General features: G+C 36.9%; 1 protein-coding gene across 1 annotated transcript in view; it reads right to left on the bottom strand.

The window, feature by feature from the left end:
- Positions 1-21,563, bottom strand: part of BCAR3 (BCAR3 adaptor protein, NSP family member) — a 79,724-nt gene extending 58,161 nt beyond the window's left edge. Inside the window, exons 1-2 of the mRNA XM_057373731.1 lie at positions 21,393-21,563; positions 4,986-5,100 (exon numbers count right to left, since the gene is read on the bottom strand). Coding sequence (XP_057229714.1) covers positions 4,986-5,100; positions 21,393-21,395 — 118 coding nt within the window. The 5' untranslated portion in view covers positions 21,396-21,563. The remainder of the gene's footprint in view (positions 1-4,985; positions 5,101-21,392) is intronic.
- Positions 21,564-27,621: the final 6,058 nt, after the last annotated feature.

Here is a 27,621-nt window from a genome sequence, read left to right as displayed (position 1 = left end):
ATTATTTTATGTTTACCCACAATCAATTATGTCAATGCACGTATTTTGTTTAAATCCAAGAAGACTGACYTTCTTTGTATGATAAAAAAATCATAATAGATCTAAATGTATATCCTATTAAAACTCTCTGTATAAGAAGACCTGTACAACACAGAAAGGGAATAYTCTTTATATCTTTTGCCTCTCAGAGAAAAACACTCCAAAATGTTAATGAAATCACATTATGCCATAAAATGTCATTATTCGGAATTCATTTTAGTAAAACAAGTTAATGGATAAACAAGTTCTAGCTCTTAGAACACCTCCTTTAAAAAGTTTCTCACAGCCTTCTATATTTCTTTCCAGTCATAACTCAACCAGTGATGTATAGAAATATACATCATGAATACATGCAAATGGATACAAATATTTTAATAGTCAAATCATACAAAGTTTTCAAATATAATGCTGTAATTTAAATTTATGTTCCTAAAGGGAAAAAAGAAATATCTTCTATGTTTGGCAATACCCAAGTTCTTTTTTTTTATGTACCAAAATAGACATTTTCATTTATACATTTACATTTTCCTCTCTATAGGTAACATTTCTAGTCCACTGAAGCAGCTGGTCACATCACCTGAAAACACCTTCAACACATCTGAAGATGATTTATTGTTTTACTGTGGGTCACAAGAAATCATAATAGACTCACACTCCTAAAGGCTGTAGCACAATATGGTAAATGAGATTAAAAACTAGAAAACAATACAATTCAATAACATTGTGGTCCAATCCCACACAGCATCGAACTCTGCTTTAGCTGTATTAGATGATACTGAGAAAACCCCAGTTCCTTTCAGAAGTGCTACCTTACAAGTACTGGGCTGTGGCTTTCAGGATGTGTCTTGAATTGCTGATTGCTACAGGTCAGAGTGCAATGCGCCATGCTCAGGGAAGGAAGACCTTTCCRAGTAATACAGGGGTCAGATTACACCTAGTTTGTTACCAAAATTTGTCATACCAGAAGAAGCATCTTCTAGAAGAGGATATGTAATTTCCTGGCTCTTCTAAAATGCCAAACAAATATTTCAAAAAGGTTCTAGATAGCCACTGAGAATATTCCTACAAACATAGCCCACATTTTTTTGCTTTTCCTAGAAGTGCCAGTACCCAAATTTTGGGCGCATCTTGATTCCACACTGTGATAGGCCCAGGCATGTTGCAGGCCTCACCCCTTGGCTCTACAATTTCCCTGGAACAGAAAACAAAAGGTACATCTCAAAGGAGTCACAGCATGTGATGAGTACRTGAATGGGTACTGGTGTAGATGGCAGGACACCAAGACCCAGAATATGCTATAGTGCACAGGCAAGAAGACTGTGGAATGAGTATTTATGCCTCTTCACATTCATACCTTTTTGAAATTTTTTGTTAGATTAAATATTTAGAGGCTGAGAAAGTATTCTAGGAAAGCATCACTACAGACTGCTGTGCTCTTTCRTGTCTTCACTTTACATCTACTTTGCTATTAGCTGACCCTGGAGAAACTATTAGTCTGACTCTCTACACACAGCCACATGGTCTTCTGTTCATGAAACAGTSGTAGGAAGTATGTTTAGAGCTGATAACAATTTTGCACTTAGGAAGAAAATCTTCAGAAATTGGAAACACTTTTCCACTTGTATACTTTGATTTGCAAGGAAATGAAATGTAGTGATAAATCCTGAGCAAATATTGGAGACCATCAATATATAGACAAAAAGAAGCAAACTCTTTCTTGAAATTTGTAAGGCTGCACTCAAAAGAAGAGATTAGATATTCCAGAACAACTCCAGTTTTAGCTTTTTAGCCTGAATTAATTCCACCTGTTGTCAGCATTTGCTGAGAGATCTGTCAGGAAGTCAGTCACCCTAAATATACCTCTATAATCAACAAAAACTATACACACCTACAAAAGGTAGTGAACTGAACTATCTGCTGAATTCATCTGTCTTTKCCAATAGTAGAGGGAGCAGAGAGTGACTCGCCTCCCACTTAACATCTTCAGCTGTGGTTTCAGTTTAGGCAGCAGAGCTGTTTCAGCCACCAGGGCTCAGCTCTGCTGTGTCTTCCATGGCCATTCACGCTTATATGAGTGTTGGTGCAGCTGAACAGTGAATTGGCCTGGGGACTTGATGTGGATGGGGAAGAGAGGAAAAAAAGGTTGTTTTTCAGCTAGACACATTTCCCAATGTGTTCATCATRCAGATGCAGGATAGTTTTACAGACAACAAAAGGAATGATAGAAAGATGGGGAAAAGCAGCTAAGGAAAGATGRAAAGGACACAGACTGCTTAGGCTGGCATTTTGGAAACAGCTTCAGTTAAGGTCCAGAGTCAACAGCATAGCAGCCTTTAAGTTTTCTGATACTGGTCAAAAATAACAGGGCCCCATTATTCAAATTACTGATCCACTATTAAATTTATTCTGCTGGGCTGAAGTGGTTTAACAATTTTGAATGCTTATTTTCCTACTGATTAGCTAGTGCTGCTTACAAATCAGTTATCCCAGTCACTATTTATCACTGGCTGCCATAAAGATGGTGTAAAAGCATCAAGCTAGTGAACTTTGTATTGTGTACTCTGCCTAATTCAACAGATATGTGATCATGTGCACATGTTTCATCCAGCTCTGATGTGTTGCTGGGCATTATGTCAATGCACAGATCTTGATATTATTTACTGTGGAAACACAGCCCAAGTAGCTAGAGTTAGACAGGATGAATCCCAATCTCAGTGTACTGAGACATGTCCTCTTCAAAGTAGTTTCAGAACCAAATAACATTTTAGAAAACAGAAAAAGTTTGCAGAAAAATTCCCAAAACATAATGTCCCTGTTAACCCTGTGAAAATGCCCACGTATTATGAGACTTATCACTTGAAGCACTTTCTGGAAACTGTTGAACCAGCACCCAATACAATGCTGTTGTTTAAAGCTCAAAATAACAGCAAAAAGAATAAGATGCACTTTGCTCTGTTCCAGTAAGTACATTAGTAGGACATTAGCATTTGCTTAATAGAATAGAAAATTTAAAAAGTTTTCTCARATGTCGGACTACGGTAAAGTTCAGTCTGGAAAACAAGCATTTCAATATCACTGATTAGGCACTTYGCTCCTAGACACAGCATTCTGTCAAAGACAGACACAAAACAAAACCATGTCATCATAGGCTGGAGACCAGATAACAACCATTAGTCCCTACTGTGAAAATAAACCAGTCTGCACTCTCATGTATGACTGACTGAACCCACCAACCTTCCCAGAAATCCTTAATACCTCAGGCAAAGCTACTGAGGATGCAAATATCCTAGTGTAAACAGAACTAGGAGATCAATGAGTCTCTATTTTTCTCAAGCATGCAATTCAATTATACATTTAAGTATCATTAGCCAAAACCCAACAGTGAATGAAAACATTGCTTAAGATAAATGCTGATAAAAATATGATCCAGCATTTATTTTACTAGAATTTAGCTTAAAGAGTTCTAGCAATTAACTGCCAAAAAGAAAAGAACAAAATCCAAATGGCATCATGCTCTCGCTTTSCAAAATCTGCGTCTGGAGGACAAAAAAAAAATATACACACACCAGTTTAGAAAGAAAATTTTTGACTCAAATTCATATCACTGAAATCATCAGCAATACATCAAGATTTCACGTAGCTCAACATATCTGAAGCTGAACAATCATAAATTGGAACATTCTGGTGAGTGGATTGAAATGTTGCATAACTATCTACAAATCAATTTACCATGTGAATGACAGTTTGAACAGTCCTTTCCTCTGAAAAAGAGCGCTACATTGACAACTGCAATACATTCCACATTCCAGTACCTGAAAAGGTTATGAAATGCAGTCCCAATGCACATGAAAACAGATACCAATTGAAACACATCCAGTTTCACTGCAATCATCAACYGAAATAATTTCCTAATCTGTTTACAGTAGCGATTACAAAAATGTCATAGTTACRTCCATATTTTAAGACAATCAAACCTATGAGTGGTAGAATCTATGTAATTGTTAAACCAATATTAAACTCATCAGAAAACATTGAGGAAATACACTGACCTACTTGTACGCAATCAGTCCTAGTTTCCTCTGAAAACTTAAGTAGCTAAACACATTTTATTAATATCCAATTTCTACACATGCTCCAAAAGTCTTATCTTGACCAAGAGAATGTAAAAGCAGGACTGTCAGCCAAGTAACAAACGTCTTCACATTAAATTTGTAAAAGCCTAAGGCGGTGATCTGAAGAATTAATGGGCAGAAYGAATGATACTTGTGTATCATTATCTTGTGAACAATTCTCAAAACATCCAGTACCAGTCAGAGTGGAATAACATCTCACTCTATCCTTCCACTCAGACTAGAATGTCTTACAGTGCTTGTTCCAATTCTCATGAACTTGAGTTGAATTTTGACACTGAACTGATAAAAACCTCAAATGATGATCAATCTTAATTCATAGCAAAATCCCTAATGGAAAAGAAGAGTCAGTCAGAACTGTGTAAGCACTCGACCTCTCCTCAGCAGGGATGAGGTGGGATGCACACAAATTAGCTTGATTTAGACCTTCTGATACGATCTTTTCAAATGAGGAAGGCATTTGTAACACAGACTTCCGTCAATTATAGTATGTTAACATTACTGCGTCTTGTTAAGCTGAAGGTGGGCAGAGCAGCAGAAACTGAAATGAAAGTGGAGCCTTTTCTAAATGAAAACTTTTATAAAAAGTTCAGGGTATGTTATTCTGTAAACCCATGCCAAAATATCGTTAATTTTTATTAAACTAATGTTTAACTATTCCTCTAATTGTCTGTGCAAAGTACCCCCGTGATGTGCATTCAGAGAGGTATCCAAGGCTGAATATGAGTATTTTTTTATCATTCTTTGTGACAAAGAAGCTCAGGTTGCCTTAGCTCATTCTTTAGTCTTTATTAGGATACAACATGGAAATCTTACCTCTTTTTTGTTTTACCTCCTGAGGCAGCAGGATATTGGAAATGAGGCGTGTTTGGTGGCCTTGATTTTCAATTCCCAGCTTTCTGAGATCAACTTCTGTAAGATGGAATAAGTCCTGTAGAAAATGCCAGAGTAAGGAAAATATTATACAATTAATRCAAGAGAATTCAAGTTTCTTTCAGATATGTCTGCTGTTTCTGGTACCCTAAGGCACACAACAGCAAATGTAAGTATATTCATATGTTGTATGAAGCCCCCTTGTCATGATAAGGTATGTCATTGAAGGAGCGAGGAATTTTTCTTGTCAGAACACTGATGCTAGAAACAGGAAACGCTCACAATCAGACACGTAGTGTATTTTATATTTTTGTTATTTTATTTTTAGTTGAAGAGCTTTCTCTTATCTATACTTCAGGAAAGGTACTTGCTCATTAGCTATGTATAAAGTACCTGGAATTATGATTCTTCAGCTATAAACCACATGTTCCAACACATCTGCCTACTCTGAACACACAAGAAGCTGCCCAAAGGCTGACATGTTGTGGCCAGCAAAGAGTCTGTGCTGCTTCTGTCAGATGGAAAACCCATTTAGCATTTTCATAATTCCTGGAATACTAGAAAAGCTTTGAAGTTTGGTGTTTTTTTTAAAAATAAAGATTCCAAACCTAAAAATACTGTTCCGCAGAAAGATAGGCCACAATAGCAGTATTACCAGTGTAAAAGTACAATACATTCCTAGAAATATTTTAGAAGCATTTCAGCTAGAACACACACAATGTTTTGGAGCAGACATTGTTTTGGAAGCATCAGTGCTCAAGCTTGGAAAAAAGTCAGAATGGTTAAACTGCAGAGACACATACACCAATACAATATGGAAGCTGTAACTCTGGAATTTGTACTTCATAGTCAATTAAAAAACAAACCTGCTAATTTGCAAGTCACATTGTGAAATCCCGCTATTGTCCATTGGAATACTCTGTTATATAATTTGCTTTATTGCAGGTTTTTCATTATTGTGAAAATACTGCAGGCTATGGATGATGAATATACATCTAAGGAACAGTGGCATTACAGTAACTAAGAGCATCATGTGGAGTAACATTGACCAGAAAATCTTCACATTTAATTGACACACCACAAAAGAATTTCCTCGAAGAATGTGAAAGCCACAGAGAACATTCTTATGTGAGGCGAGGACAAGTTTAGCCACTGACATCTTTCATTTACTGGCTTGCTTTAAACAGGTATTTTCAGACTGCAAGATGGTCAGCATGAGAGGCATATGATTCTAACAGAGATAAAAAGAAAAACACAACTAGCTGGTTAAAACGAATAAAACCATGGACAAATAACTCTTTTCTGGTCTGTACATTTCAAAGYAAGAGACTTCAAATTTTTGTCATAGAGAAGCTTGTTTTCAAAACTGTTTAATAACATCACTAAGAATATATTTTTAAGACCACAATTTTATATTTAATTGTGAATATTTAAGATTCCATGCTAATACATGACAACTAAAAAAAAAATTTACAGTAATTGCTAGAAAGTCATCACTTATCATCCCAGAACAAAGAGAAATTCTGCACTAAGCAYGAAAGGAATCCCAGAATTTCCACAGAGCAACATTCTCTTTAACAATACAGTGATAAACAGAGACTATCTAATCTTATTTGGCCAGCTGCATTTGCTCTGCTATTAATTCATACCATAAAACCCCCAAACCAATGAATAAATGCAAACCAAAATAACAATACCCCTGTCCTCCAAACCCCCATATAAAACAAAATTCAAGTAGAAAATTATGTTACCCTTGTATGACAAGATAGAAAGAAATACAATATGCATTGCTTTCAAATGTACTGCAATTGCTTCTTTGAATATGTTTCTTTTATAGCACACTTCTTTGTGCTATTAAGTATTTGCTGACACCTTGATATATTTATCCTTTTTATTTTAATGAAAAATTTGTTCCTACAGCTGAAGGAGAAAAAAATGCCCTTTCTCTCATAAGGTAACTAATTATCTTTCTGATCTTTCTGTTAATGGTAATTTTGGTGAAGAAATATAACAGAAACATTAACTCAAACAACCCTTATTTAACCAGTATTACACTGTTCATTGGATGCAGGGTACAGCCTAGTGGTCAGGACTCAAGATATATACATAGGCTAATCAAGTTTAAGAGTAAAACGAAATTGCAAAATAAATTGTAAAAACCACTAAATATGTTACTATGAAAAGCAGTTGTAGGCAGAAACAGTTTCCTATTATTCTTCCACTTTACAATATTCGTTTTTATCTCTGAAAACAGGATTAAGTTTTCCTTAAGGCCGGTAATGCCAACATTTTTTAAGATGCAAAGTATTATTATAAACAACTGGGAAAGTGCATGGCAGATTTTGGACACGTATTTTTCCCTAGTAAGAAATTAATATTCTTTCCAGAGAGAGATAGGGAAGAAAACTACAAATGACAGCACGATTGGAGTGAAATACAAGATCTCTGTTCTATTTATCCATTCTAAACACTGTCAATTCCTGTACATCTAAGGACYTGCAAAAAGAGATCATCATAGGTTTAGTCAGATCACCAGACTTTTGTGGGATAGAACCAGTAATGCTCCATGACTTGTTTCTACTTACTCATTTGGACTTTTTCTGTCAATTACCTAACGAGCTCAGGAGTGAAGTTAYCCTGAACTCCTTACGTGGAAGCTGGTGCCGTACTATCCATATAATTTATWCTATGTCAGAGGTTTTTGCCTAAAATAAACAATTTAAATCCAACCTACGTTTGTATCATTCTATTTCTGAACACCACCTGTTCAGAGGCTTTTATGAAATCAAGTTTCTGCTAAAACATTATGAGTAATAATGGGAGATTCCTAGTGTGGCTCTCTGATCTACTGAACTGAACTTAGGTTTTACTTTCTGATACTTTCCTGCATTCTCTCACAGTTGCAGCCACATGTATTGGGGCATAGGTGAAGCAAACACACAGAGAAAGGGGTTTTACATGTAGCTTTTAAATCCAGTTGTTCATAATTCARTGCTTTAATATACTCCCAATTCATTACTTCTTTCCTCTATCACAGTATCTCAGAACCATTAAAAGATGTGCTGCTGACATTGGCTTGTTATACTCCAAACACAAGGTAATATGTAATATCCGATTTTCACTCCAGCTAAGGTTTTGTCACTGTAATTTTTTAAAAGCATGTATGTGTGTATGACAAAGGTATCAAGACTGAATAACTCCAAATCCCTGTGTGATTATAGTAAATATYCTAGGCACAGTAATTCATGCTCCTTTTTCAGTCTCCCTTTGGGATTCAGGCAGCAATATGACAAGGATCAAGCTGCATATCATGGCRTAATCCTGTCCCCAACAAAATTACTCATGTGAGTTAGCAGAGCCAGCAATTTCATCTCATCTGGAGAGTAATTTCCCTTTTTGTGCCTTTTCTATTTCAACAAAATTGACTTGCATTGTACTTCCAAATTAAAACTAGCCTCCTGCTGTGACAAAATAATTTATTAGGATAAATTGATTTAYTGGATACCGGCCCAAGTTAGTTTTCTCAAGGCTTTTAATCACTTGAATTTGGCATGCTTTCCTAACTTGAATGAAAAACCCATCAGTTTTGTTTTCTGACGCACTCTGATGTACTTCCATTTCAGATGTGTACCTTTACCTTTTTCAGTCATTAGTGAAATCAACAAACCCTCTAAATTACAGTCTCAATAAATCTGACCTTTCCATAAAACATCCTCAGGTACACCTCAGGTTCTGTGTTGTGGCACTGAGTAATAACACTGACCAAAGGTCTGTCCCCTTTACTGATCACAACCATTTATGCTTAACTAAGTAATTCATACAGGGAGTTGTATTGTAAAGCATGTTCAAGTGGCAAAAAGTTTCTGCCATTGGAGTGTCAGATTCTGAATGCGGTAGAATTAAAAACTAAAAAAAGTTGGAAGTGGTCATGAAGCTTGTGATGCCACCTCTCAGGGATTTTACCATCTTAATACAAAAGAACTATCTCTTCTTTTGCTGCCCAGGTCATAATTCTATTTCTACTCTGTCTTCTTTAAACAACTTGCCAAGTGCAAGACATGTTGTAAATAGCAGAGTTAATTTTCCAAAAGATACAGATTTACAGCTTAAGATAGTAAATGCATGTATTTTGGAAAAATCTCAAAAGGTAACTTTTGTAAAAGGAATACTGAATGCAGAGTAGGAATGTCAGAAGATATCAGTCAATGACCCCAAAGATAGTTTCCTCTCCACTGATGAACCCAACTGTGTCCWGGGGGGCATCAGRCCCAGCATCACCAGCCGGGCAGGAGAGGGGATTGTCCCACTCTGCTCTGCACTGGGGCAGCCTCACCTCGAGTCCTGGGGGCAGTTTTGGGTGCCACAATATAAAAAAGACATTGAGCTGTGAGAGTGTCCAAAGGAGGACAATGAGGAYGGTGAAAGGTCTGGAAGGGAAGCAGTCTGAGGAGTGGCTGAGGTCACTTGGTCTRTTCAGCCTGGAAAGGAGGAGMCTGAGAGGACACMTCACTGCAGTTAYAGCTGCCTTGTGAGGGCAAGAGGAGGGGCAGGCACTGATCTTTGTGCTGACCAGTGRCAAGACCAGTGGGAACAGCCTGGAATTGTGGAAGGGGAGATTTAGGTCAGATACCATAAAAAAGGTTTTTCACCCAGAGGGTGGTTGGGCACTGGAACAGCTCCCCAGGGCAGTGGTCACAGCTCCAGCCCTGACAGAGCTCAATTAGTGTTTGGACAGTGCTCTCAGRCACATGGTGTGACTCATGGGGACGGTTCTGTGCAGGGTCAGGAGTTGGACTCGATGATCCTTGTGGCTCCCTTCCACCTCAGCATAYTCTGTGATTCACTCTTCAGGCACTGTGCATTTGCACAGTGCAGGCCATGCTGCTGGCAGTACACAGTACATCACAACCTTCAGTTTTCAGTCGCTTTCAGCTGTGTTTACGTGTCTGGTGCTGACACTGCTAAAGGCATTTTTGTAGCTACTATTTATTACCAGCCTCCAGCTGATAGTGCTCGTTTCTCTCTCGCACTCACTTCTTCACTAGCATTTGCTTGACTGTGCAGTGTAGGGGATCAGAGACTTGACCTGGCAGAGAAAATGACCCAGAGGAAGGGGCTGTTATTTCAAGTTYTTTCCTTCACTGTACGTCCACAAAAAATCTTGTGCTGCCACAGAGAAGCAATGACAAGGAGATACTTAAATAGCAAAAGTGAAAATTTGAGACATGAAGTGTCCAGTCAAATCCTGCTACAGGTTATGGACTCCTCTGCCATCCAGAACAGAGCCTGCATGTTAACATAAACCCTTTAATGTATCCTGGACTGCAAAACAAAGCGAGGCACAGACTTCCTTACTTGTGCCAACTGTGTTCTAGGAACAGCTACAGTAAAGGGATTGGTAATTCTTTGGGGACTGGCAGCCCTGTAAGTCACTGTAGTTTTTTGATTCTGTGCAAAAAAGGCCCTTGAACAGGAGAAATTATGAAGCTGCAYGGAAAATTTCAGTTCTGGTTTGTGATACCCAAGAGGTTTAAAATCTGGAGTTTTTTGCTCTAGGACAATCTGAAAATCTTTTAAGCATACCAAGTTGATGTACTCTTAAACAGTCCCTTTCTCTCTAAATGGATGACAGGCTTGATTACGGTCTCTACCTCTTAATCCCATGGGAGTCTATGCAGAAGCTATATTGCTGAAAAGTGACCAAACTGCACATTTTACTAGAATCATATTATGTGAATTGATGAAAAGAGATGAGTATAGGAAAACAGTAGGAAAAACAAAGCAAAACTGTGTACCACCAAATATACTACTATCTTGCAACACTTGATTGGCAAACAGATCAAAACAGCACTTAAATTCAAGCAGCGACTCTATTACATTAAATTTATTATACAAATAAGAGAATACAAATGAAAGAATCTGGGACTTCTAAACCACCCTATTTTAAAGTCATAACCAGTATTTGCAATGTAAGTATGAAACAAAAAAAAAATCTAAAAAAAATTCCTAATACTGTATACATATGAGATTTAACTTTTACTCTTCTTTCTTGGACTTTCTAGGCATTTCATTTTCAGCTTTCCCCCTAACTGTGGCTATTAATACATAATRTTATAATTCTGAAATTCTCAAAGTTCAAAAGGAAACTTGAAATTGAAAATAAATTGTAATCTCTAAGAAATGCACTCAATTTTTGCCCTAATGCAAATGACAAAAGTTTGTAAGATAAGCTGCAAACTTCTTTTCACATTTATATTGCTACCAATTACCAATTGTGAACTACAAGATAGGTACACATAGATGAACTTTATAGATTGTTTATAGTAACATTGTGAACTATTACATTTTCATCAAATGAGTTAAAGCACAAGTCTGATAATCTCATGGGATAAGGATATGATGACAACTCCTCCTAGTGGAAGCATATCTGACACCAAAATTCAGAAAAATACAGATTTCCTAGGTATCTTGCTAGGTTTTTCCTGGTACTAGCTAGCTCTGCACTTTTTCTACCCTTTTCTGATTTAAACTAGTCTCATCCAACTTTTCAGTACTATAGAAAAACATCCATGGGCTTTTAAGGAAAGTGAAAATCATTTCACTTAATTTAAAGCTTGCTGTTATACTGGCATAACATTGTTTCCACACAGAGCTGAGAATCACCTTTCAAATTAATCTAAAGCAATCTACTGTAGGACTACGTGTCACCACTACCTCTTAAAGCTGTGGGTGAGACTGATGTGATGTAAAGTAACTTACATTTATCGTGAACAATGAAGCTCTGCTGATTTACTGCTGCTGGGAGCGCAGTTTGCTGCGGCTCCTTTTTGTTTCCTCTTTCACTCATACTTTGTTTCARCTGTGCCAGGAATGATTTCCATGTGAATGAATCCCCTACATTTATCTGAATAGACTACTCTGTTCAACCAATTCCATCTCCAAGGCTCAAACTGTCACAGACATTACACATGCTGTTCAGCCTGAACCTAGAGGAGGGGTTTAACCAGAATAGCTCAGAGCAGACAGAGCTATTAGGAATATGCAGTATCACGTAATATGCTGAACAGGCTATCAAGACTCTAATTCATTTATTTTAGTCCCTGATTTGCTTCGTGTTCCCTTGTTCAAATTGTTTTAAGCCCAGAATATTTGTGGTAAGATTTTGACAAATTATTGTGAAGGATGTAAGGATATGGAATTCTTTGAAAAGTAACTATTAGCATAAATATTGTTAGCAGTCTCAGCACTGAAGGGATACTTCTAACATGGATTTTTATGTCAATCTAACATTTAGCAAATCTGTTGCAGRCTACAGAGAAATAATTACAAAATATTGCTCACCTTGTATTTGCTGCTCTGGGCAACGTTTGTGTAAAGATAAATAGTCTACAAAGTACCAATCAGGAATGAAATACATACTGATCCAGCAATGCAGCAGCCACACAGCAGATTTTTATGCCAGACATTTTAAAAAAATCAGACATCAAGCTACTTGATCTTTATGTCAGACTTCAAATCAGGTATTTTCAGTTTGTGGGACGTTGATACTTATCACCAGTATCTTACAAGAAACAACTAAGACAGTGGTTCATCATTCTTTATGTACTGCAGATGGAAGGCATAGACTAACCACCACTTATTTTCCTTACATATGGGAGTGCAACTTTCTCCATTTCRTTATATCAACATATTTTTAATTATTAAGCCGAGTTCCAAAACAGAACCAGCAGTTAGTTTTTCACACAATCTTATTCAATGGGGAACATATTGTCACTGACATTCTGGGTAGCAAAAGGATGAATGAGTTTAACAGACAGTGTATGAAGATTAAAAAAAAAACAAAACAACTATTTAAAACATACACAACCAAAATATCTGAAAGTCCCTACAGGAGGAAATACCTGCAGCTGTGGTGACATGGTGGTGTAGTAAATATCCCTGTACACTAACAATACTTGTATAAGTTTGTCCTAGGAAGAGGCTTTTGGTCCAATTCACGCAAATGTCCTTCCATTTCACATGGAATGCAGATATGGCATAAAGCTGCTCCACTATTACAAATCAGTGCAAAGAATTTTGAAAATGTAACTTTGCTCTGCAGACTCAACAATACTTGTGTATAAGCAATTGCCTAACTCTATGACCAGAATAGTTATTGTACATTCTCCTGCTATTGCTCTAAAGTTAAAATGAATAGTGTACTGTGTCCGTTTTTTTGATTCACAGAAATGGCAAATGTTTGTGCTTAATGCAGGTGATATGACAGCAAWTAGGTGATCAAGTATTAATGAATCTAGTATATCACCAGAAAAGCCTAGTACAAATCTCCAAATACATTCAGTATAAGCAACYTAGCAGATGCTTTGAAGGCTAGGGCTAATTGTAACAGTATTTATGTGATCAGATTTAAATAAATAGAACTAAGAKCATCAAACACTTAAACAGATTTACTAGACTGTAGTGATCAACACTTTCTGTATGTCTGTGTAATCTTTTGTAGCTAGATGGGAGTTCATCCTACCTACACAAGCAGCATGTCAGTTCAGTGCTGAAATTGAGCCAGTATTCACTGTTGAAAAGACTCCACAGCTGCTTCTAGCTTGAACAGCCAGGGCCTATAATGCACCCAACAGTAACAGACTGTAAATACATATGCCATATAATCAGAAATCTGATTAAAGCTAGCATGCTAAGCTCTCTGTGGGGAGAAGGGATCAAGAAAAAATGTGATTCCATGCTAAAATTTTACTGTGGACCAATTCAACTTTAACATTCTAGTCCCGCTCCTTTCGATTCCTCAGCCATATCAACCCAGAATTTCCTCACCTGCATTGCACCAAGTCTACCATTTGTGCAGTCAAATGCTAAACTGGATACATGAAATGGTCCTATTTTACTGAAAACACAGTACAAAACTGTGCCCCTTGCAGAGTGTGTGTTTTTTAAAAAATGTGCAGATCCAGGACCATGGCRTGTGTCAAGTTCCTTAACAACTGCTTACTGAAAGGGATTTCTGAAATGTTTTATCATTTAATACATTCCTCTCCAGCTCTTCTGCCCTTCAGAATGGGAATGATATAGTAAGTCTGCCATATTATTTTTAATAAGGCTGCTCAGAGACACAGAGCTTCTGAATCAAGCTTCACAACTTTATTTTTTAAAAAATTCTTTTAATTTGCCTTCTGGTGCTTGAACCTTTRTGGTCAACTTAGGTCTTTCTTTCAAGGTGTTCTGCAAATAACATAGCTTATTTTAAAAGGCTGAGATATTCACATGACTAATTAACTCTAGGGTTTGAGTGCCATCTAATCTACCAAAATTGACTTTTGGCTAGAATCAAAATGGCAGCAGAAATAAAAACAAAATACATCGCAGGTGCATTTGCTAAATTATGACCAATGGATAAACGTGCTCTCAAGGTGTGCTTCATTCTGCACCTACATGGCAGTTTTTGCAGTGTAACAGAAGAAAGGACTATGGTGGCACTTATCACATACCCCAGTGCTAAAACAATSTTTTTAGCTTAAAACACTGATAAATGTGGTTTGAACAAACCAAGCTGATTTTTCAGTTGAAATGAATTAGAACAAAAGTTTTTTATCTGAGCTTGGTTTCTCCTTTTCTGGRAGAGCTTAATAGTCCCGAGCCTTTTTACTCTGCAACCTGCCTCTGCTTTTGTGTATGCATACTCTTGCTGCTTTGCTGCTCTAAACTTCTGAACTGCACAGTTAACAACAGGACTTGTCTTCTCCTTCCTACTCTTTGCCTCTCTCTCCTCCTCATTAGTCTGATATTCCAAGACACAAAGCCATGCCTGGTACATTTTACTATTTATTTATGCACTAATTTTTTTGACTTTTGTTCTACAATGAAGTGATAAGAACTGTTTCAGTGTTGAGAGCAGAACACAACATGCTAGTTGCTACCTCCAGATACAATTAAAAAAACTGCATAACAACAAAAAAAACCATAACTTTGAAATTAAAAATCATTTACTTGCAAATTCAATGCCCTCAGAAAGTAAAATCACTTGCTGATTTATATCTTTTTAATCAAGTGATAACTACAAAGGAAAAGAAAAAATAGTGCATTTCCTGAAGACATTCAATAATTATTTGGTTGGAGAAGACCTTTAAGATAGTCAAGACCAAATGAGCAGGTTTATAAAAATAAACTATTGCATTCAGTGAGAATGATTCTATGAGGCAGTGGGCACAGAGCTGGAACAAATGAATTATTACTATAAATTCTGCTTTAATTTCAGATTGATGTTTTCTCTGTTTTCTAAACTGAATATCCTTGTATACGTGGCAGTTAAGGCTAGAACTCACAATACTATGTAGCTTGCACTGAGACAACTAGCAATAAAAATAATGTCTGAATATAATTGAAATTTGTGCTAAAAATTGTAACACATAGGAAGCTGCTTTATGGAGAGTTCAACCATAAAGGACAAGATGGGSCCTAACCTTATCAATTTTCTTAGTAACTCAATCTGTCTGTAAGAGTCAGACAGATCCTTTACTTGCATCTGATTKTATATGCAAAAGGCAATAACTTGGCTTTTAGTACACCTTTTTAGTACACCTGGACCCAAGCAGCTATCTGAAATGTTAAAATACTTGGGTTCCAGCTGGAGAAAACACACTAGTAGCAAATCAGGAATTTCTTTGAATCAACTGAGTTTACATGCAAAAATGCTACCAGTCATAATTTTGTAAATGCAGGGCAAGTCTGAAAACAAAGAACAATTTCCTTTCCCTTTGAAGATAYGATACAAGCAATGCCCAGAGGACTAGAGCAAGATAAAAAGCACCACAACTAGATAACACAAAATGCTGAGCCAGTCTAAACTTGCAATGCCAATTCAAATTTGTTCAAAGTATTTTTGATTAATTTTGTGGTAGCAAGCTTAATTCCTTACCAAGTCTGTCTACRTACCAGTTCTATTGGTATTTCTGCAGATAGCCCAAAGGATTTCCTTCCAGTCCCTTCCTGTTTCCCTCCTCCTCTGTGATGCAGTGTTACTCCATTCAAGTCACGAACCATCCTTTAATGGAGGCTGGATTCTTTTGATTTCTCAGTCCTCACCACTRAGCTTTCCTTACCTGCTGATTTCTGTCCTGCAGCATTCCTCTTGACAAGCTCCTACTGTCACTGTGCTGTGCACTGACCCTGTTCCTCAGTTCTCCAGCCTCACCTCACCACAGTCTCTAGCAATCTGCTCTAAGAGCAGCACAAGTACAGAAGCAGGATGATCGATACTGCTGCAGGGTAGGACACCTTCAAACAGAACTCCAGGTCTCAAGTATAACTTAGAGGAACTCAGCTGAAGCTCAGAACAAAGCTGATTGCTTCAGCCAAGCTGCTAATTTGCAGCAACATCTGAACACCTGTTCAGTGACACAAGTGTATCTTAGTTTGGGTTAAAATCCCAATGCACTGCAGCTGTAAAACCTGAAGTTTATTAGCAAAAGTACCCGTGTTAATTTTAAAAGTCACACTAACATTAACTGATAAATCTAGAAATTTGATGTAAGTGCATCAATCTGTAACATACTAGTCATTGTATTAAAGTGYATAGTTGAGAGAACTATATTACAGTCTTCCAAGTACTTTAAACTACAATATAAAGGAATATTTCCACAAGGTACTTAACATCATAAAGAAATTTTCTGCTCTCAGCTGTARTGACATGGCTGGGAATGTGTCTACAGAATTTGTACACAGAAAGACAGTGGAACAMCTATCAAGGGTGATACCTGATATTTTAAAATTTTATTGCAGTTTTTTTGAAATAGTTCTGTCTCTTGGTACAACAAAACAGCTCTATTTAATCCTCCTCCTCAAGCTATCTTGTCCTTTAACTTTTCATTTTCCTTCTTACTATTTCATAGACTCCACTTCTAGAGAATCCTTCTAATAGTATTTTCAAAAAGTAGGAAATAAACTTATTAATAAGAAAGGTGCAGACAGATAAATGTGAGATGCAGTTAAGTGGAAGAAAAGCAGAAAAGCTACAACCAGCCAGATGAAAAGATATGAAGAAAATTTTAAACTGAAGTTAGTAGGGAGAATAAAGAGAATAGAGTGCAGGAATCTAGCGCAGACTAAAACAAATAGCTGAAAACCTGCACTAAAACATGATYAGAGAAAAAGCTGACACAGAATTACTAGAATTTTCCTTGTTTGTTTTCCCCCCACTGGTACTTGATTAATAGTGCAGTTTCACTAGTGAGTCTCTAAACATGYTAATAGCTCTAGAAGTAGATCAAGACTTGCCTAGAGAATAGGTTTCTATTTTTTAAACATTTTTTCTCTCTGTTAATAAAAAAAATTCCATACTTKAATTGTATCAGTTGGTATGTTGTCTTCTGACTGAATTCCTGTAAAGTGATGCAGTCCTCATGGCATTTTTTTAAAAAAGCTTCATTTTGTCAAGTCTTAAGAGAAAATTAACAGAAGAGGTGTGAAATCTAAAAAAAAAAAGTTGTTAATATTCTCAGTAGTTGTGATGCAGGGTAAGAAGAAAACACAAATATTGGGGAATTATAAGGAAAAAAAATTCCAAATTACCTTATAGTAAGCAATGATTTCCTTGACTTGAAAATCAAGACAGATATATTTAATAATAGTATTTTTCTTCTTAAATGGTATCTGTCTGCTTACAAAGTGAGTGTTTTTCAAATAAAAACAAAACTAACCAATGAAGTCCCCATCCCCAATAAATCCAACCAAAACAATCCATAGTGCTTTTCAGACTACTATAGCTTTAATGTCAGTGTTATGACAAGATGTCAGCTAGCYCTAATTTCAACTGTTTGAGACAAGGACAATACAAAAAGAGACAAAGCAAACTGAAAACAAAGAAAGTGTAGGAAGGAAGTGAAATAAAATGACCCAAAATAGAAGTATTTTTTCTCATCTAAGAYACAAAATGTTTACAATGGAGAATTCCAAAAGCACAAGCATACAATATCCTGTAAATCTTAGCTACTCTTAAAACCATCACTACGCTCCATAGCTGAACAAAATAGTTATACAACAGGGAACCACTCTAGCAAGCTTAATGATGGGGGATTAGAATTGAAAGTGAGAGCACTAGACATTCTTTTCTAGCAACATAGTTCAAATCCCAAGTGAGACAGTAGGATAAATGAGCCAGAGGGCCTCCATTCATTCTCCAGCAAACAACACACCACAAAAGATCCATACATTATGCCAGGAAAATAACCAGCAAGAATGAGAAGCCTTGGAAACAGAAATTCTTGACTTAAGAGTCTGGCTGAAGGTCACTGCTCTAACACTGTACCATTCATGTATTTGCATTTGATATATTGATACATAGAGGAATTTCTGAGTTGTTTATGCTCTTTTACTTCTTGCAAATGATCCAAAGATGGAGACAAATATTCATCTTTTCAATATCATAGCTTGGTGGAAGGGGACTAAAAGAAAAGCTTCACATTCTTTAAGGAGCTACTAAAACTATATGGACAAACTGTTTTGGAAAACAGAGTTAGTTTTAAAGTTTTCAGTTTCCCCACCAGAACTTCACAATAAATTAATAAGCCTACATCCAATTTGCTTGTTAAGATCCTGTTTAACAGTTTGAGAAAATTCCTGTTAGCTAATTAAACATGATGAACTGATGTTTACTGATTTGCTAACCCCCTCACTGACTTCAAAACAAACCTATGCYACATTGATTTTTTTATTATTCCATGATGCTTGAATCAAATGAGATTAGACACAGTTAAGAAAGCAGCACTAATCTGAAGACACTACTCCATCAAATAAAGTGACAGGCCTTTCATTAAAAATACACAAAAAAGACTCCAACAGTGAGTAGATTATTTTCCTTTTTTTTCAGAAACCCTTTTATTTGACAAAAAGAGTATTTAGCCAGGCATCTAATTATAATTCAAATAATATAATCCACTGCCAAGGATTACGCAATCCTTGCACAATTTGGAAGTGTCATTTACTGCAGGAACCAATAATGTGACTGTGTCATTTCAGTGCAACAAATCAGAAACGTGARTGACCAAACACTGGCACTTGTGATTGCAAGCAACTGCTGGGACACATATAAAAAGTTATGAACTTGAAATTAATGGCTCCTTTCAAGAAGTTTAGACTTAGCAGTTTACTGTTTGAACTTAGTTTATTACCGAGTGTTACCAGAGAGGAAGACACAAGAAGTATTTGCTGTTATATGAACACTTGACTGAATGCACACAGCCGACATTCACTAATCTGGTCCACCATTACAATGACTGTAAACTGCTGAATTAATTTCCTGGACTGCACTCTGACAAATACTGTCTGAGAGTATACTTTAGCCAGATACATATCAGTCTCTAGCTGATTGATGAACTAAACCTTATTCTAGAAATGCACTATGGTGATTCGATAGTAGGGACTGTAAAGTATGGCACGCTTTATCTTTTGAATGCAAAACCCACCCAAAATATGTAATTCAGAGCATCTTATAATTTTGTCATCCAAGCAACAAAGGCACAACATCTCATTTCTTGAAGYCAAATTTCTAAACTCAGAAAGTGCACCTGCCTCTGCCAATAGTACTTGCATTTTGGTACCTCTTGTGTTGCAGCACACTGGCTGCAAAACATTGAGGAAATGAGCTTGAAGAGTAGGACGCACATGGATACTAAAAGCTTCAGCCCAGAAAAAAATCACATAAATAACGGAATGGTTAAATTAATTGCACCATGAGGGTCTTGCCCATGAATGATTAATGCATTTCAAAATGTTYTTTTGAAGAACATAGTTCTTGCTATCTTCTTCCTTTGCTGATGGCATGGCACATAGAAACCAGTCTCTGATTTCTGCACGTAGAATTAAAGCCAGCACAAGCAAAACAAGAACATGACATAAATCACATAAATTACATAAATTACAGTTGTAGCTAAATTTATTTGCATACCAAAAAACCTTTCTTTGATGGTGCCAGCTGCTGGTGAGAAGAATGTGTTGGTGTCATCATAAAAAGACCAAGAAAGAGGGTATTCTGATATTACAGTATCACAGAGGTGAATATGCAAACGAGAAAAGGCTGGGAGAGATCAAAACAACATTTAGAAAAGGTATATTATGTATRTAACACTATTTTACTACGAAATTGAAAATTTTGTATTGCATTTCGGCACCCTCTTGTGTTGACTGGTGCTCAGAGTTAAAATTCTGAGAAAAAAAATTCCACTCTGTAACATTACTAACTGTGAAGACACTCCTGRCGTACACAAACAAAGAATTTTATTATTCTAAAGCTCAAAATTGCTCTTTTAAACACAAGAAATATGCAGAAGTACTAGGACCCAACGCATGTAATTCAATAGCAAGAAACTTCAGTCTGAGTATCTAGAAAACCCTTGTGGTTTGGACATTTTGGTGCAAGAGTCACTTCTTAAATATCTATTTAAATAATTTATCCTTAAAAGGTTCTTTGTTTTCAGTTATGTATTATCCTAAAATTAATCTTTACTACTGTAATATTATAATGGAAACCTCCTTTTATGATGGCTCACTGTATCATCCCTCACAAAGAAGTTGGTGCTTGTGCCATGACTGTAACATTTTTCCAAGAGCCGAAACAAGTACAGTCATGTGAAATGAGCTCTGAGCAGTGCTGCTGTAAAGTAGGAAAGCAGACATTACACCAACGGGGTATTAGAGCTGCTGTTTTCCTAAGCCTTTTCTGCCATACTCCAACAGTATTAGATCACAGACATTTGCATGCAAACCTGTCTATCTAGCACGTTTCAAATCTTTTCAATCCCTGTTTCTCTCTCTTGAAGCAATGATTGCATCTTTTTATTTGCTACTAAAGCTGACATAAACCTATCAATTACAAACCAAAAACCTTTCTAATATATTCCTGCATTTTACCCCAGGATTCTCCCAATTTTTTTAAAGTCAGCTGAAAAGATATGTTAAAATCAGATTAATTTTATCTTCAAAATAATTTAGATTGATAAATTCACAGAAAAAGTGCCAATTCATATCTCTGAAAAAAAATGCCCTGAACATAATATATGAGAAGAAAGTTTCCTTGYATACTTAACTTGCAAATAGCTGACACATACATTTTTTGTGAAAAATAAAGACCGTGTAATATCTTAAAAACATTTCTCTCTCAGAGTATTACTACATTATAAAAATATTTTAATCTAATTCTCCTTGGATTTGAGCAATAGCTGCCACAATTAAGATCCTTCCATATTTTAAACCCACAAAACTTGGTTTGGAAACATCTGCTAACACACCTAATTATTTTCTAACAATAAGACTGCACAGATTAATAAATAGACATRCAACAGTTCTTACCATAGCAGGAGGCTAGAATGGTCTACTGTGTGCTCTTAAAATGCAAAAGCTTCTTGGCAATAGACACACCTTGAGAAGTCCYGTGCCCAATCAGCAGTCAGACCTGCCCAGGAGACAGCAGCTGATGAATCACAGTGATGATAACTGAGCTGTGAGGTGGGATCTTTTTCCCCCTAAATCAAGGAGAAGTTGAATACTTTGTTGAGTAAACTTTTTCACACCTTAATTTTTATTTTTACTTTTCTACTAGATGAAAAATGTGCCATCTATTTGCCAATAAGCCATTATGAAATATAGAAGTTCCTACTTTCAGCTSAGAGTTTTGCAGGTTATTTATTAAAAAATGCTTCTTATTAAAATCTTACTTTAAAAAAGTTTACTTTTAAGCTGGAAGAAAGAAGAAAACACACACCTTCACCCCAAACAAAGAGCAACAAAATTAACTTATTTATGTAATGTAAAACTACGCAAAAGCTCAAAACACCCTCCATCACTCCTGAGTTCAACAGACTAACAGGGAGAGGCAAACTTATCTATTCCAAGCATCATGTTATAATATATAATGTATTATCACTATTATTAATGATGATGATATATGGAACTTACTTAAAAGTTCCAGTTAGGATCCCTCCCCACTCACCCAGGCTGTGTATCTGCCCTGAAAACACTGATGCTCTCAAAACCTAGAAGTATAACTGCACCACTTTACAGTTCTCTATCCAAGGGAATTTTCCTCACAGGTGTATTAATCCTAAGCTGAAGATCCCTTCATTGAGGAATCAGTGATGCCACAGGAGGCACAGGCCAGTGCTGCATGCAGAGCTCGGCTGGCAGGCCCGTGCTGTGCAGCATGTTTCCCGTGGCTGCAGGATACACAGCCGGCTGTGGAGGGGAGCCCACAGGTAGCTCTCACTCCGAACCRGTCATTGTCTTTATCTAAACGACAACAAACAGTTCTTAAGTGAACTGGCCTTCTCTGTATTTCTTTCTCTGTTTATAAGAAATAGAATTGTTTTAAGAAAATCCTGCAAGAGCTCAARAGACCAAAATGTCAGATGCTCTTTCCCTGGACAGGATCTGCACAGTGTGCTGAGCTCCTATTTGAGAGCTGTTCAACACTACGCAATTCAGCATTAGGAAGGAAATAAAACTACCTACACGATCCTTTTCTTTTACAGTGTTAGCTGCAACAAATGGTTATTTCAAGCAATACTTTATAGTCTAAGTGGCTTCCTTATTGGAACCATAACAAGCCAGTATCTCCTGGTGCAAATCAACAGGTCATTAAATTGCTTAAACATAACCCAAAGGAAGAGAGGTATCACATCAGGAGTGTTAAAAATCCATGAACTGAAAACTAATGATGTTGTCATTTATGTAAGTATTTTAAACTACATAGGGCTTGCAGGTGTAAATTTCCACATTGGATGTACGTCACACAAGCTTTGCCAGCACTGAAATACAAAACAATCTGAATTTCTGATCTTACAAAGAAGGAAATTAAGATAGTTTGAGGACTGATTTCATCATGTTCTACCATGGATTAACTGCACGCTCACTCTAAACTTATTCTGCACTGCAGGAGGGAAGACTCTGAAGAAATAATCTTTTCCGAAAGTCAACCCCCTACCAAAACTTTATTAGCACTATCAGCATTACTCTCATTCTCCATAGTCCAGGTCTTTCTGTTTCCCCTTTGCCCCTTCTTTTWTTCACTTACACTCTCAGATTTTCCAAGCATTCTTAAGTAACTTTTCTACCAGACTCTATTATTCCATTTTAACTCAGTGTGAAAGTTATTTGTCCAGCCTGCCTAGAGATCCATTTCACCAAAAGCTGTTTCACTCCTTCTCGTTCTTATTAGTAACATAAAACATACAACTATCTCTAGTAGATACCTGCATTGCTGTCAAACAAGATGCAAACCGTCAATTACAAARCACAAAACCTCTATGTAATTAATATTGATTACATAGCAATTAATACCAAATACAAAATGTGCCTATTTCCCTTCCAAACTACCTGTAAATAGGATTGGTGCTTGAAGGTAAATTAAGAAGTCATATTTACACTTTTAGACACATATCTTGTCATCACAGCACTAACAAAAGCAAGTGATAATTTTGTAGTGAGTTATGGAATGAAGGCCACTTGTACTKACAATTGATTGAAATGTTAAGGTGTAAATGTCTACCCTAATCTCTGTAATTTTGGATAGAAATTGTGATGGCATTTCTTTTGGCTCTTTAATACTATTTTCCTAGATACCACACTCTAGTGGTTTCAAACTCAGGTATGTACAAAATTATAGTTATATATTGCAATATATATAATTATAGTTATAAAGCAAAATATATACGTTGTAGCAAAATATATAATTATAGTTATATATTGCAATAACAACATTATTTCCATGGAGGGTGTGGCAAAACATAAGGGGTCTTGTTATCAGTGATTCCTATGATTTCCAGATATCACTGACTGTAGGAGCTGCTTGTTTCACATTGCTGCAGATATGACTGCTACCTATTACTGATTTGAATAAACCAAGGTACACTTCTATAAAAGTGTATYACAATTCTGAACACAGGAAATGAATTTTTTTGGTTATTAAGTCCATGTTTACTGCCTGGAGCAGTTGGGAAATAAAAGTAAACCCCCYACAAGAACAAAGGACATTCTTTTACTTCAATGCTAGAATTGAAGAAAATTCACTGCTGATTTACAGTGGCAGAGCTAACTCTGCACATTCATCACAAAGAAGCTTTTGTGTCTCTCTGTCTGCACAGAAGACCCTTTGATGTGCAGCCTTTTGTTTCTTCATACTGTAACTTCTGCTGGGTGATAAGTTGCATTAACTTCAATGACTGGTCTTATGAGAGAAAAATTGGGAAGGAAGAATATGGAGCAAAGACTGTGTGATGGTCAGCTATACAAATCACTTCATAGTTCAATGTGCTTCCACTAGAGCTGTTAAAACAGRGAAAAAGTTGTACTGACAGATTACAAAAGTGCAGAATCCAAGTTTGGGGTTCTGCTTTTGAGCTAAAAGCAAGGTTGCAACATGGCACTCACACAATATCTAAATGACTTCCAAGACAAATTCACTGAGTTTACAGATACAAAGCATATTTATTTTTACATTTGACAGTCTGGAAGCACTGATCAAACCAATAATTCTATATTATAGTATATCAGTGTAAGTGCAGCTGCCTGTCTACACAGTCATTTCAACAAAGATTCTTGAGCAAATTTTAATGTACTGGGTATATGAACTTAACCGTTTTCACTTTTCTTATATACTTCCATTATCTTCAACACATGGTAAATTAGGACTTCCAGCTCTAATACAAATTAGCCATATTTTAACTTGGCTAGTACAAAATTGCAATTCTGGGTCAAATAATGAGCATAATCTATTGCAACTAGCAATGAATTTGGCAGATCTACAGTTCTAAAAATAGTAGTCTAACTGCACTACATAATCACATGCATTATAAAATTTTATGGATAGAAAATAAGAAAAAGAAAATTGGAGTAGAACTCCAGATAGTTMAGTCAGAGCTGACCTGGCCCTGTTAGAGACTGGCAGATATATTTGACCAAGTCACTTAAGCATGAGTCAGTCTGCCAACAAATGGAATTCTGCAAGCTATCTTGTTTTATAAAACCATTTGATATCATCAAATTGAATTTTAAAAGGTTAGAAATTACTAAGAAAGTAATAAATAAAGTATTATTTTTCAGGTAACTGTTATGCTATTTCTCATGACATCTTAGTTTTCCAACTGTGGACAAACTTCAAATTCCTTCTGTTTTTTTCCATACTTCAAGCATTTATGGAAAGGCACTTAGGATAAGCCCCCAGCTTTGCTGCTTTCACAGAAGAAGAGTGGGATCCTCCCCTATTTTAAGGACACCACTGACCTTGCATCATCATTTCTCTTTAGATTACAATAACCCTTCCTCAGGAYGTCTCCTTTCCTATCCAAGGCTCTTCTGCTCCCTGAAAGGACCTGGGCCCTTGTAACCTTCACCCTTCAGCCCYACAGCTTCACTGTCCCTCCTGATACGTCCTTGGTGCCCACGCAGATGCTCCACAAGGAGCAAAAGTCTAAGGACCAGAAAAGCCTTGGCAGTTTCTCTGCAGTATCCTTGATCCTGGCACTCAGCAAACATCCCAAAACATCACATCAGGGTAGCAGGAATGTTTCAACTCCCTACAGATGGGAATCTCCAACACCTATCAGCTGTCTTTTACTTTTCTTGCTGATGTTTGGCTGAGGTTCAGCTGGCTCTGATGCCTCCCCCAATGGTCCTTGTTCATCCTCATCACTTCCCAGGCCACCACATTTATTCTGTGATTGCATTTCTGCAGGCAGGGAAGGAGCCTTCTCTTCTTTTGCCAGAAGTAACAATGCTCTCCATCTGATCTCCTCTTGATCTCTTCTTTTTTCCATATGGTACAAAGCCTGCCGACCACCTGGCACAGCTCCTTTTCCTCAGTTAGCTCCTTAGCTCCTGTGCATCTCTGATCGACACTCTAATAACAATTACAACAGAAAAAAACCCTGAAGTGTTCTCTTACTGTATGAATAATTTCAGATTTCTACCTGTATATAAGAGAATGGTCATTTTCACAAGAAGTAACTCTTAGGTTTCTGTAACTTGTAAAATTAGAAGAGATTTGTTTTCCTTTTGGCAGGTAGCATGCAGGGATACAAGAGGCCTAAGACATTAGTGATGTCCTGATAGTGACATCTTTTTGTTGAAAGGACATGAAGAGTCTACAGCCTTCTTTGACCACTTGCTTTCAAGTGTATTAATTACACTTGTTCTTAGAGAAAGATGAGGGTGCTGCCAACAAACATCTGGGAAAGCCCTGCAAATTTGGAAATTGCCATTTGAATAAGTTTTTAAGCTCAACTCTTACCGAAAGTAATTGGATATACAGTACACAGCACTGTAGTACATTAACAGAAGTTAATGTTGAAACTCAAGTGGTAAAATGTCTCTCGAAGATCACTTCAATTTAATAAATAACACCTAGATGTTTTTAAATCAACAAAACACTGCTATATGATGATAATATTTTTGGCCTGCCATTGATACAATTCCTGTCTTGTTCAAGGTATTGCTACTTCAGTTTCTCCTCCTATTAAAAATTAGCAAAATGGCACCTCACTGAGCTCAGCAAAATTTCTCTGTCAGTAGCTAAAACCAGCACAACTCTATTCCAAGAAATTTCTGTTCCTTAAAAAAGAACATAAAATGGAAGAGGAGCCAAAATGAAAGCCAGCTTGCAACAGAARTGGACTTCAGACAGTCCTAGAAGAAGTCCAAAGGACTGATCCGAGTCCAGGCACCAGCAAAGGTAAATCAGATCCGTCGTTTTTGCCGATGAACACATTTTGCAAGTTCATGACCCGTGAGCTGCCCTGTTTCTCATGCTGTAGCTCCATCTGCTGTCCAAACGCAAAGGTGGACTTTGCATTGGGACTATATTTACGGAATAGAAAAGCAAAAATTACTTGAATAATTCGAAACATTTCTGGAAAAACTCCAAACCTTTCCCTAGTCAGTCCTCCTGCATGAATGGAACCAGCCTCTATCTACCTTTATAAACCAACTGATCAAAACGAAAACGTGAAAGGAAGTAACAATCATGTGTGTCACAATTCTTCATGCTTACAGTTTCAGAACCAGTCTTGTGACAGCAAACTCTGATTCTTCACCATCTGCAGGCACTCAGTGCTGTGCTGTCCAAAGGTGCCACGCTACCAGATCACACTGGTGAGGCTCCAACACTCACTGCACCCCACAATAAAAGTGCCAGGGGTTTCCACAAACTACCAGATGTTTACAGTGATTCTTAGTTACTTACAAGTGGTTTATTTGAATTGCACAAACATAAATTTAAGCTTATTATTCTGAAGATCAGCCCAGTACTTAAAAACAAGTTTTCTGTTTCTTTTGTACAGTACAAGGCTTTGAGGAGTCAAACTTACCAGATTTTGCATTTCTTTACCAGGAGCGCTATGAAGAGTTCTGTCTATAACAGGACAGTTGTGGCAAGACCACATGGACCCAGAGTTTGCAAATCCGATCAGACCTGCTCTGAATCTCGTACAACTTAGTAAYTGTTCAGTTGTTTACAAGTGTTCCAGCTCAACAATAGTATGGTAGCTTAGGGGGTTGTACCTCCAATATGGTACTAGCTGTAACTAAC

Source organism: Malurus melanocephalus, unplaced genomic scaffold (assembly GCF_030028575.1).
Source record: "Malurus melanocephalus ecotype Western Australia unplaced genomic scaffold, MMel_1.1 scaffold_8, whole genome shotgun sequence".
In the NCBI taxonomy this organism is placed as follows: Eukaryota; Metazoa; Chordata; class Aves; order Passeriformes; family Maluridae; genus Malurus; species Malurus melanocephalus.
Note: the sequence above shows the minus strand (reverse complement) of the source record. Positions and strands in the feature narration are given on the sequence as shown.